Source organism: Aethalodelphis obliquidens, unplaced genomic scaffold (assembly GCF_003676395.1).
Source record: "Aethalodelphis obliquidens isolate GAN/ISIS:26980383/991018 unplaced genomic scaffold, ASM367639v1 scaffold57, whole genome shotgun sequence".
Taxonomy (NCBI): Eukaryota; Metazoa; Chordata; class Mammalia; order Artiodactyla; family Delphinidae; genus Aethalodelphis; species Aethalodelphis obliquidens.
This window is the reverse complement of record NW_020838001.1, coordinates 9,939,353-9,950,901: the sequence shown is the minus strand read 5'-3', so window position 1 is coordinate 9,950,901 and position 11,549 is coordinate 9,939,353. Positions and strand designations below refer to the sequence as shown.

Sequence of the window (11,549 nt, the reverse complement as noted above, 5' to 3'; positions counted from 1 at the left end):
TGTGTGTGTGTGTGTGTGTGTGTGTGTGTGTGTGTGTGTGTGTGTGTCATCTACCCCTAGAGATTCCTAAAACTTCTAGAAGCAGAGTCCAACCCATGGGCATGTGACCTGTGTATTCACATAGATCCCCTCACCCTTGGGTGAATGACCTACCGTTTTCATCTTCAAATTCTTAATAACTTTTAAACAAGTGACCCCGTATTTTCATTTTGCACTGAGTCCCACAAACTACATAGCGGGTCCTGAACAGGAGTAATAACACCCATTCGCATTTTCTTTATAAAGTGCACAGGAAGATCCGGCCGTGTTCTAAGATCCGAAGCCACAGAACTCCTCACTTTGCCCCCCAGACCTCTTTTTTCTTTTGGACCCTGTCACACCCAGTCTCCAACCTCTAGGCTCTGGGATTCTTACATATCTTTGCAGAAACTCTACAGAAGTCGGGTAAGAGATTTTTCAAAGGTTAAGTGGCCGATTCTCTGCCGGACACATCCTAAATCATAAAACGCCTTCTATAAAAGAAATGCATCCCGTTCAGCTTCTGCCACTTCACCCACGTCACCTCTGAGCTAGAGTTTATAACGGGGAACAAACTTCCAATTACTAGAGCTGTTTGTTTCTGCAGAGATGGACCCCCGAGCCTTTCATAAGCAAACCCATTGAGCCCAAACCGTGCTTTTCATGGATGAGAGCTTCAGAATAAGGGCAGTTTGTCTATACTGCAGAGAGAAACCAGATGTTTCCCTTGAGTCGAAACAAGCAAATGACAATTCAGTCACACTGCAGAACAGCCCAAAAAAAAAAAAGTAAATTCCAGAGCGCTAGTACGTGTGGGCCAATTTTTTGACCTCCGAACACCTCCAGCTATACTTCTATTTTTCATTGTGCCTGCAGAACATTGATTGCCTTTGCAGGTCTTTAGCAGCAAGCTCTGTGCACTAACCCTGGTTAATGTATAACTCTTTAACTCGAACTCTAATCTGACTGTGACAGTGATGAGTTGTAAATTCTACAGCATGTGTACGTTTCCTGGGCTTGACACGAAAACGCCTTTGCAGGCCCCGCAGAGTTCATAGGTTTAAAGTTGAAATTTTCATATTCCGATCAGGTTGTCTGCATTCCCCAAAGCCTAAGAAAAGACTGTTATTTGAAAACAGGCAAAGGGTGGAAGAATATTATTATAAATTCCACGGGCCACTTCCTGGGGCTTTTGTTTAAATTAGCGGGAACTTTAAAAGAAAGGCTGTAGTTTAAATTTAACAAGTGTATACCCAACAGAGGCTTTTAAAATAAATACATAAATGGCCCTTCCCTGCTTCTGGTGCCCAATAATGATGAAATAGGCCAACACCCCTGGCAGGGGGGAAATACCTTTTGGGAAAGATAACAGTGCAATTTGCATTTGAGATTTTTTTTTCAGGGTTTTTAAAATTTTTTTAATTAAACAATAGATCAGTTCACCAGCGATTTGTAATAAAGTCAAATTGAGTAGTTTGAAAGAATAAAAGGAACCTTATGGGTCTGAAATAACAAACTTCACATCTGTCAGAGAATTATGGGAAAGTGTTTGGCAAGACCTATTTTAAGACTTGTAAAAGCTAATGCTCTGAATCTTAATGAGGAAAGCCTGGGAAGGGGAATGCTTTGCTTGCTGAGCTGTATTTGAGATCCTCAGTAAAGACCTTTGCAGTACTTCTGCGGCAGTAATATCAAAAAGACCATCATTGAGCAGATGCAAACTATTATACATAGAATGGATAGGCAACAAGGTCCTGTTGTATAGCACAGGGAACTAGATTCAATACCCTGTAATAAACCATAGTGGAAAAGAACATGAAAAAGAGTACATATATATATATACATGCAACTGAATCACTTTGCTGCACACCAGAAACAAACACAACACTGTAAATCAACTATACTTCAATAAAATAAAAATTTTTTAAAAGACCATCACTGTAACCCTCTTCTTTTAAAAAAGTATAATGCAGTTTTAGTGTTATCCTAAGTCTGAACAGAGTATGAAAACAAACGGTACTTGTGTTTAAGAATACAGCGCTTTCGTTTAGCTAATTATTAGCTAAACAACTCCCCATTAATGAACACATGTTCCCTGCCCTATCCTACCTTCTGATGAACTCCAATGGAATACAACGCCCTAAAAGAAACACATGTGTGTCCTTAGACCTCAAATTTTAGTCACATTAATTGCAATCCTAAATAATGGTGCAAAGTGGATTTTGGACTAAATTGAAAAAAAGACATCACTCTCAAATGGAAGTGAGATCCTTGAGGTTATTCTGTAACTGGGAAAGGGTGAACAGAGCAGCACGAAGGAACAATCTGAAAAGAACTGGAGAAGAGGAAAGATATCCGTTCTGTTCTTTACACCACATATGTGCTAAAAAGCTGAAACTAAGAGGGAGTCTCTCCATTTTGCACAGACCTTTGGCTTACGACTTACGGTTCACCATGTGCCCAGATGTCCCCAGCAGGAAAGAAGCATCAGCAATTGTGTTAATTTTGCTTCTGTTTGCACTTTCCTTCAAGGCTAATTATCCACTTGCTTCATTTAGCCCTTGATCACAAGTTAGTCTGAGAAAACATTCCTGGTATGAAGACCCCTGGAATTCATCTGGTAAAAATGCAAATCCAACTGCCCTTACTACCTGTGATAAGCAAGGCAGATTCCCCCTCCAGAATTAAACTTCTGGTTTGGTAAGGACAAGGATAAAGAAAAATAATTCCTTGACTAATTACTCTTTCCTGACCCAACCCAAATCTTTCAAGTAACAAAACAAAGTTTTGCTGGGTCTGTTACTACTTCAAGACCCTCTCTTCTTCGGCTTTGGTGTTTGCAGTGCCACTGAATGCTATTAATTGGGAAAGACAGCTCCACAATTAAAGTCATAGAATGCATAAAAGTCCAATAAGAACCTCTCAAGTCTCTGATCAGCTTTAAATGTGGATTCCAAGTAGGAGGAGAGGGGATGCTTGTTTATCTAAAAGCATCATTCCTACTTGGCTTTCAACAGTTCGTTCATCTCAGAATGAGGGGGCTGGATTGATTTCTTTGGACTCAGCAATGTGTTTTGTCCTACTGTACAGCAAAAGGAACTATATTCAATAACCTGTAATAAACCGTAATGGAAAAGACTATGAAAAAAATGCATATATATGTATAACTGAATCATTTTGCTATGCACCAGAAACTAACACAACATTGTAAATCAACTACACTTCAATTAAAAAAGAAGTGTTTTAAAATGGACTTAAATCTAGAAGCCCTTCTGTAGCAGTATGTATTAAGGCTGAACGCCATGGCAATCATTGAGATATTCTATGGGAGAGTGTGAGCCTCAGCTCCAGGCACAGAGTGCAGCCTAGACTTATAGGCTAAGGTTTTACATTCAGACAAGCCGGGGTTCACAGCAAGCTCTACCCCTTAACCAGCTACATCATCTCAGACACAATACTTAACCTCTATGAGCCTCAGTTCCCCATAAGTAAAAGCTACCTCCATAAGGCTGTTTAAAATAATTACAGACCAGACCTTGTCCAGCACCTGGCTGGCTTATAGTAGGTAAATCTTTCTTTTTTTCTCTCCTGCTCCCCAATCTGGACAGCGTTTTTCAAACAGATCCAATGCCACCTTCTCCCTGTAGCATGCCTTGATTACAGATTCCTGGATCACAGAATAAACTTTCCCAGAGTCTCAGATCTTCACTGGCCAATATGGTTTTTTCTTCTATTTTCCCAGGAAGGAGAGGCTCTGGAAACAAGGCGGAATTGGGAAGAACAAGACAGAGCCAGAACCTGGGGTTCTGTAGCCCACGCCTCTAGCCATCCCAGCCTGTGACCTTTGGAGAACTCTTTACCAGGAACACTTCATCGGCATGTGATTCCCGTAAAGGCACAGGGCCCTGCGCTCAGAAGGGGCCATTACTTGGTTTCATGCTCTGCTGCCGCCATCTTGAATAATTTTTGAACGGGGGCCCCAAGTGTTCATTTTGCATTCAGCACCACCAATCATAAAGCCAGTGCTGCTTTCTTCCAACCTCGAAGACTCAGGATGCAGGTCACCTCTTCCGGGAAGACATCATCAGCTCCTCTCTGATGGGCTCCCGTAACCTCCCATAACCTCTGGTTCCTACCTCCATTAACTCACCCACCAATATTTAATGAACTCCTGCTACGATACCACCAGCACTGCCTTTCTTGGGCACAGACCAAATCCCAGCACAGTGCTAAATTTTTCTCATGCAAGAGTTATATTTACGGCAACTCTCTAAGGTAGGCACTATTATTATCCCCAATTTACTGACAGATTAAGGGATCTGTCCCCACAGCAGGGCGGGAGGCAGAAGCAGAACTCTTGAATCCAGGCACAAACTCAGAACCACTACTCTCCTCAACCACCAGGCACTGTGCTCAGAACCAGGAACGTGGTGGTCACGAAAGGGGATATTCTATTTAAGGACCACAACACTCATGCCACTAAAGTATAACTACTAGTTACATTTTGTAATCATCCCCTTTACATGTCTGGATACCTTGCTGGACTATTAATTTCCCAAAGTCCCAGCCCCTCAAGTTTATCTCTGTAATACAGAAACCTCTCACAGACTTTGGAAAGTGATGGAGTTTCAAATATCCTTGAAGAATGAATAAAATGTCATTTCTACATGTAGGCTAATTTTATTATCAATATTAAAATACTTCAAATACTTCTTATTAAACTATGACAATTACATTAAAAACTAATCCATTGATGTGTTGTTTTAGACACACCTTGAATGATATAAGATGATCTAAACCACTGGAAGCAGCAATTAAAAAAAAAAAAAAGACCATCCATTTTTTTCTCCCAATGGTGAATTTCTTATTTCCAGAGTTTTTAATTCACTTGTTTAAAATCAATTTTTTTCCTCCAAGTTCGAAACCTTTTCAATTCGATTAACATAATGCCTCTACAACTTTGGTAACATCCCAGGATCTGTGCCACTGGCATTCTTAAAATGACATAAATTCCTGCATTGTTGTGAATCTAATTTTGAGACCTCGAGCAAACACGAATTGACGGACAAGCTACAAAGTAACTGGCCTAAAACTGGCCTGTCCTTTTCAAAAATGTCAATGTCATAAAGAAATCCGGAGAACTCTGCCAAGTTCGAGGAGATCAGGGAGAAAGGACAACTAAATGCAAAAGGCAAACCTGTCCTGGCTCCTGGACAAGGAAAAAAAAAAAATTTTAGGAACAAATGGCGAATTCTGAGTAAGAAGTATAGATGAGATTAACAGTAATGTAATGATAAACTTCCTGATTTTGTAATTATACTGTGCTATGTAAGGAGAACATCCTACTGGGAATTAAACGTTGATGTATTTACAGGTTAAAAGGGAATCGTGTATGCAACTTAATTCTCCAAGGGCTTAGAGACAGTGAGGGGAAAGCATGAAAAAGACAAAAGCTTAACAACCGATGAATCTGGGTGAAGGCAAATAGGAGTTTTCCACGTGATTTCTGCAACTATTTTTCTAGTTAGAAGTTATCACCCACCCACCCCAAATATTTAACTATATTAGTACAAGTACTGCTGTTATTAAACAGGAAATGATGCCGAATGCAGATAAGTATAATGGCTTATAATCTCACGATCAAGGACTTGGCATTTTGGTTTCCAAACTTTTTTGAACTCCAAAACTAGTGTTGAAAAGTACATTTTAAGATGCCATGTGATAAAAAGAGAAAACAGTCCTGCGTGGATATACATATACGTATCTGTTTCCCTTTGCTTTTGAAAAGCCTCACTCAAGAAAATATTATTAAATAATTGAATGGTAAGGTAAAGAAAAAAAAAAAGGCTTCTTTCTCTTCCTCTCTCTGAAATCCTCCAGTTTGGGTTTCGTACTCTGGCCCTTCCCCCCACAGGGTATCAAATAACTAACCTCCCCTCCTTCACTTTCCAAGCTGACAGTTTTCTTCAGTGCCTTTTGGGGCCTTTCAAAACAAATTGCAGAGCCAGGGTCTGGGTTAATATTCAAAACTCTGCTAGGTCTTCCCCTACTGTTGGATTGGCATGACAATGGAAACCACGGGCCACAGAAGGAGACCCACAAAGGAAGACAAGTTTTTAATGCTACAGCCATCTGCCAGTTCTCCTCTGGATCTTTTCAAGAACTGAGGGAAGCTAAAGCAGGGGCTGAGAAGGGGGTCGGGTCTGCAGGGGAGGGCAGAAAAATCACTCACAGGAAAAGCAATTGCAATATGAAAAGAACCAAAGAAGGTCTGGAGCCTGGATGGCTGAATGAATGGGATCCCAGGGCCCCTCCTCCTGAGCTCTAAATAGACCCACCGCACCCTCTCCATGGGGCTTTTGTCTGCTGCCAAGCATTGTAAATGTTATAGTCAGAATATGTTATTAAGGGAGGATTTAATATACACAAACCACAAAAAAACATACTCCAGAGGGGTCTTCTGATTACCCACATGGAAAGCCCAAGCCACCTGCCTTTGCAAAGATTACGCTGGGCTTTCTTTCTTTAGGGAGCAAAACGTCCTAAATACAGTAGTTTAGCAATAATAAAGCATTTCTATACCAACTCTAAATCCCCCCTTCTCCCAGAGACTTGCAACTTTTTAAGACCACCAACTATGAAAATCTATTTCAATGCATTAAAACAAGATACTTTCATGCCCTCACAGGATTATACTTTTTTTAAAAAAAATTTGGAGCCTTAAATAAATTTCTCCAACATTTTTCCGAGAAGGAAAATTCTACTCAAACCCCGGAAACCATGGACGGACTGCTTCCTCAGAAGACTAACGCACTTAACATACAGCAGTTCACAACCTGGCTGGCTGCAAGCTCCCTTGGGCATCTATCTTATCTCTTTACGAATTCTCAATTTCCTGAAGGCAAACCACAGTTTTTATTCCCCTCAGCCGCTCCTAAAACATTATTAATCCCTGAATGGGATCAGTAATCTTCGAGGAACTTTAAGTAACATTCTCTCAAGTCTGAATACAACCTTACAGGAAATCTAGGTAGAATTTGTAGTTGGAAACAGAAGTCGACATTGGCTGGGTTGTTTTGTGGGTTCTCAACGGTGTGTTTGAGCAGGTTTTTAAAATTCCCCCATTTCAAAAATTCAAATTAAAGGTTACCTAGTAATTTCTCTTTGGGTCAGATTTAGTCACTCTTCACTCTTCCATCTTAAGGATTTATAAGATGGCTTCAAAGAAACCTTCACAGATGCAGCTTTTATTATATTAAGTCTGGTGCCTTCTTAAAAACTCACATTGCAAAGTTGTAACGTTCGTTTTGTAATGTTGAAAGAGTATCTTTTAAAGCTGCACTGCCTTGGAAACGCGTGTGGGAGGATGCAAAGCACACAGAATTCAATTCCAGGTTGATGAGGCACAAGTCAGATGACAGGACTGGCTCTAAGAGGGCAGTGGCAGCCCAGGGATGCGGCTGGAGTAACCCCAGGTCCTGGGGCAGACGCTGGCCTCCCTGGTGCCGGCAACGAGTGACTGCCCTGCCACGGGGCACCCACACACCCGCCAGCCCCGGGCCTTGAACTCTGCTCCCTGACTGTCAGCAACCCATGATTGAGTTGCAACCCTGTGGGCCACCCCACACACACACTGGGGGCCCTGCTGCAGGAAGTGGCCCCACTGGGGCCAGGAGGCTGACCTCTCGCTGTGAGCCGGCTGTAGACCTGCGAGTTGACTTCCTTGTCTCGCACGTAGCATCGGATCTCCTCCACCGCCTCTCGGATGATGGTGACGGCCAGCACAAAGCCCTGCACAGAGACAGAGAGAGGGTGAGCCCTGGTGGAAGCCACCTTCCTCTTCTGGGGCCGGGGACAGAAAAGGCCAGAGGCCACTTGAGGGCAGCAGGGCAGGACCTGCTAATTATTCCAAGGGCAGAAGCCCCAGCAAACCCACTTCTCTGAATCTCATGCACCGGAAAAACTCTCACTGACACACACGTGTACAGGGACGTCCGCAGTCACCACCACCACAGGGTTCCTAAGAGTGAAAAACACAGAAACCCCAGAACCGTCCGGACACAGGTGAGGGCTGAGTGATGGTGACCTCTGACGTCTGCATCTCACTCGCCACGTGCCGGGTGCCATTTGAAGTGCTTTCCACCCCTTAGTGCAGGTCGTGGCTGAGATCACCACACTGCCCGTGAAGAAACTGAGACACACAGAGGTTGAATAATCTTGCTCCTACGTGATATCGCAGGGAATCTAGTTCCACAGTCTTAACCGCCACAATGTTCTGCCTCTGGAGAAACCTGGGTAGGTGGAACCAGTAAGATGGTCCACCAGGACCCAAAGTGAAATGCATCCCTGTTTGTATTGACCTCTCAGTAGGGAAATTAACTTTCCGGAACATAACAATGTAACACTGTTCAAACAAACACCAACAAAGATTCTCCTATACTGCTAAAGATTTTCCACTGTTCTCAACTACTGGTTAGATTCCTCTGCCAGGTAGGGGGCTAAGATGGAATGGGGACTTCAGTCTTTCCTGTAATGTTTTAAACTTCTATAAAGAAAACATATTAAAGTATTAATTGCGTAAGTAACACTCATAAAAAGAAAATTTTAAACTGCCCTACCTTCCCAAGTCAGATACCCCAACTCATAAAAACCTGGTACAGAGGTTATACTCACAGGTATGTCAGTCACCCATATCTAGAATCTATTTTCATCTAGATTTTTCCTCTTGTATCAAGAAAGGCAAGAACCGTCATTCATTTTTTCTTACAAAATACACTTGCCACCCCTCCTTTTAAAGCCTTTTTTTTTTTTTTTTTTTAATGCAGAGAGCACAATCGCCCCAAGGTTAGCAGTAGTGAATTCTGAGGCTTTCATCTTCATACTGTTTATCCCATGCAATATATTAAGTTAGATTCAAAGGACTTCAAATCTCTTATGTAAATTTAGCCAGAGATGTGCTGCTCTGTGAAACTCCTCCAAAGGCCCACACATCTTTACAATCAAAGGATTACTCCTGTTTCCACTCAGATGTAAAGTACACACTGAAGCCAAAGCAAAACTGGTACATTTCAGAAAAAAAAAAACCGCATAACCAGACCACATACAGAGGTGAGAGAAAACCCATTCTGGAAAAGCACGGCCGCTTTGCAGAATCCCCACCCCCTCCCCCAGGCTGCTGTTTTGTTCTGGGCCATAACCCACGTTTTTTGTTGTTTGTTTTTTCAAATGTTCCAGTTTCTATTTCTCTCTGCATGGGCCTGGCTAAATCCCATTGATGTTAATGGAAAGTGTGTGCTCACTACAAAGACAGGAGGCGCTAACCTCCCCGCTACAAATAAATACCCCCTCATAAGTCACCGTATCTATGACCCCTGAACACACGCACACACGCGCACGCACGCACACACACACACGGTCCTCATCAATCCCAGGGGACGTGCCACATCTTAAGCTAGAAACTGCTTTACAAAGAGTTGCACATGTAGTCCAGAAATAAATTCCACCCAACCAACTTCGGAGGTCCTTAAGAGCCACAGATACTGAGAAAGAGGCCTGAATGCGAGTGGGGGGTTTTCTGAGCTTGTAAGGAAATCAGAGGTGGTGGCGCTGAACAGACATGAAATTCTGAAGGTGCTAAGACTCTTCTATAAAGTTGTATGTCAAAAATAGACTTACTAAAGCAAAATTCTGAAAGAAATCAGAAAAGCCGTTCCCTCTGGTTGGGGAGGGGGCCGAGTGGAGAGGGGCAAGGGGGAACTCTCCGGGGTGATGGAATGGTCTTGACCAAGGTGGTGCTGACATGGGTGCTGCATGTTAACACACAGTGAACTGAAAACAGTATCTGTGCCTTTTATGGCATGTAGATCGCATCTTAATAACAACAAAAAAAATCTAGGTTATTTGGTCTTCGTACAGTTCTATGGATTATTTCAGCAGTCACCTGAGGAATTTCTCCCTCTAACGTATTACTATCAAGAAAAAAGTTACCAAAAGCTAAAACGTAATCCACACAATGAACAATGGCACTAGTACCAGAATTTTTTAATTAAAATGAGAACATTTCCCAAGAATGTTCTATGTGTCAGGAGCTATTTGAAGCATTTTACTTGCTGTACTTCACTGAACCTCCCAACAAGGCAAGGGAGTAGACGTGATCGCCCCTATCTTACAGGTGAGGAAACTGAGGCTCAAAAAAGCTTGTTCCAATTACACAGCTTCTCAGAGAAGTTGCAGCAAGAGCTCAACCATCTGGCCACCCCGCCCTCATTCTGAACCACTGAGTTCATGGCTGGGTTTGAAATGAGAGGACTCTCAGGGTGGTTGGAGACATTTCAAAATGTACTTTAGCCAAGAACGGGAAATTGATTCTCTACATAAAAATCTAGGGGATTTAGGGGAAGTCAGCTACAGTCTTCTAGAAACAGATGCTACCTAATTTGTCTGACCCCAAACTCCCTTCTCGGCAGCCCCTGGAAAGAGAGGAAGAACTTGTACAAGGCAAGCATCTCCTCCTGTCTCTGAACCATCACAGGAAACTTCGGCTATAAAAGGGGTCACAAGCTAGTGAGAAACCTCAGGACTGGGACGTCCCTGGTGGCGCAGTGGTTAAGACTCCACGCTCCCAATGCAGGGGGCCCAGTTTCAATCCCCGGTCAGGGAACTAGATCCCACACGTGTGCCACACTAAGAGTTCACATACCACAACTAAGGATCCCATATGCTGCAACTTAGAGGCTGGCAAGCTGCAACTAAGGAGCCTGCCTGCCACAACTAAGACCCAGCACAACTAACTAAATAAATAAATAACCTCAGGACCGCCAGAGGCTGCTGGTAACCCACCTGTCTTCTCTCTACAGCCAGAGTCCCAGGGAAACCAGGTGATTCAGCTGCTCACATTGGAAGTCAGGTCTTCTGGCTTCTCCCGGAAATTCTGAGCGTCATTTCAGAGAGGAGACATGGGCTAGGACCGGGATCGGGCCCTCTTTTAGAAGTGTGGCAGCCCTCCAGGTCATCCCGGCCCCCACGGTTCACCCCATTGCATTTCCTGAGACCCTGGAGTCAGCATCACCGGTGCTAACGTACAGAATACATACTAGGAACAGAAAAGGGTAGAGTACCTAACAACAAGTTGCGTTCCACATTTTGATTCTCGGTCACCAGCCCCAAGAACCAATGTGGCCTCCCCCTGTGGAGGGAGCAACTCTATTCTGAATGGTTTCAAACACGCTGAATGCACGTCTGATCTATGTAGTTTCCTATACCTTTCCAACTTCCGTAGAGGCACACTGAGGTGACTTAAGACAGAGATCTCTGCACATAAAGATAAAAAACACTTAAAAGAATAAAAGGCGGGGGCTTCCCTGGTGGCGCAGTGGTTGAGAGTCCGCCTGCCAAGGCAGGGGATGCGGGATCGTGCCCCAGTTTGGGAAGATCCCGCATGCCGCGGAGCGGCTGGGCCCGTGAGCCATGGCCGCTGAGCCTGCGCGTCCGGAGCCTGTGCTCCGCGGCGGGAGAGGCCACAACAGTGAGAT

At 43.5% G+C, this 11,549-nt stretch overlaps 1 protein-coding gene across 7 annotated transcripts in view; it reads right to left on the bottom strand.

Moving 5' to 3' along the window:
* ATP9A (ATPase phospholipid transporting 9A) overlaps positions 1-11,549 on the bottom strand; it is a 132,738-nt gene that overhangs the window by 86,831 nt on the left and 34,358 nt on the right. For all 7 annotated transcript variants that reach the window (XR_003428694.1, XR_003428695.1, XR_003428696.1 and 4 more), the window contains one exon: positions 7,701-7,809. Coding sequence is in view for 4 of the 7 variants with exons in the window: in XM_027086974.1 (XP_026942775.1) it covers positions 7,701-7,809 (109 nt within the window). In the remaining 3 variants the exon portion in view is untranslated. The remainder of the gene's footprint in view (positions 1-7,700; positions 7,810-11,549) is intronic.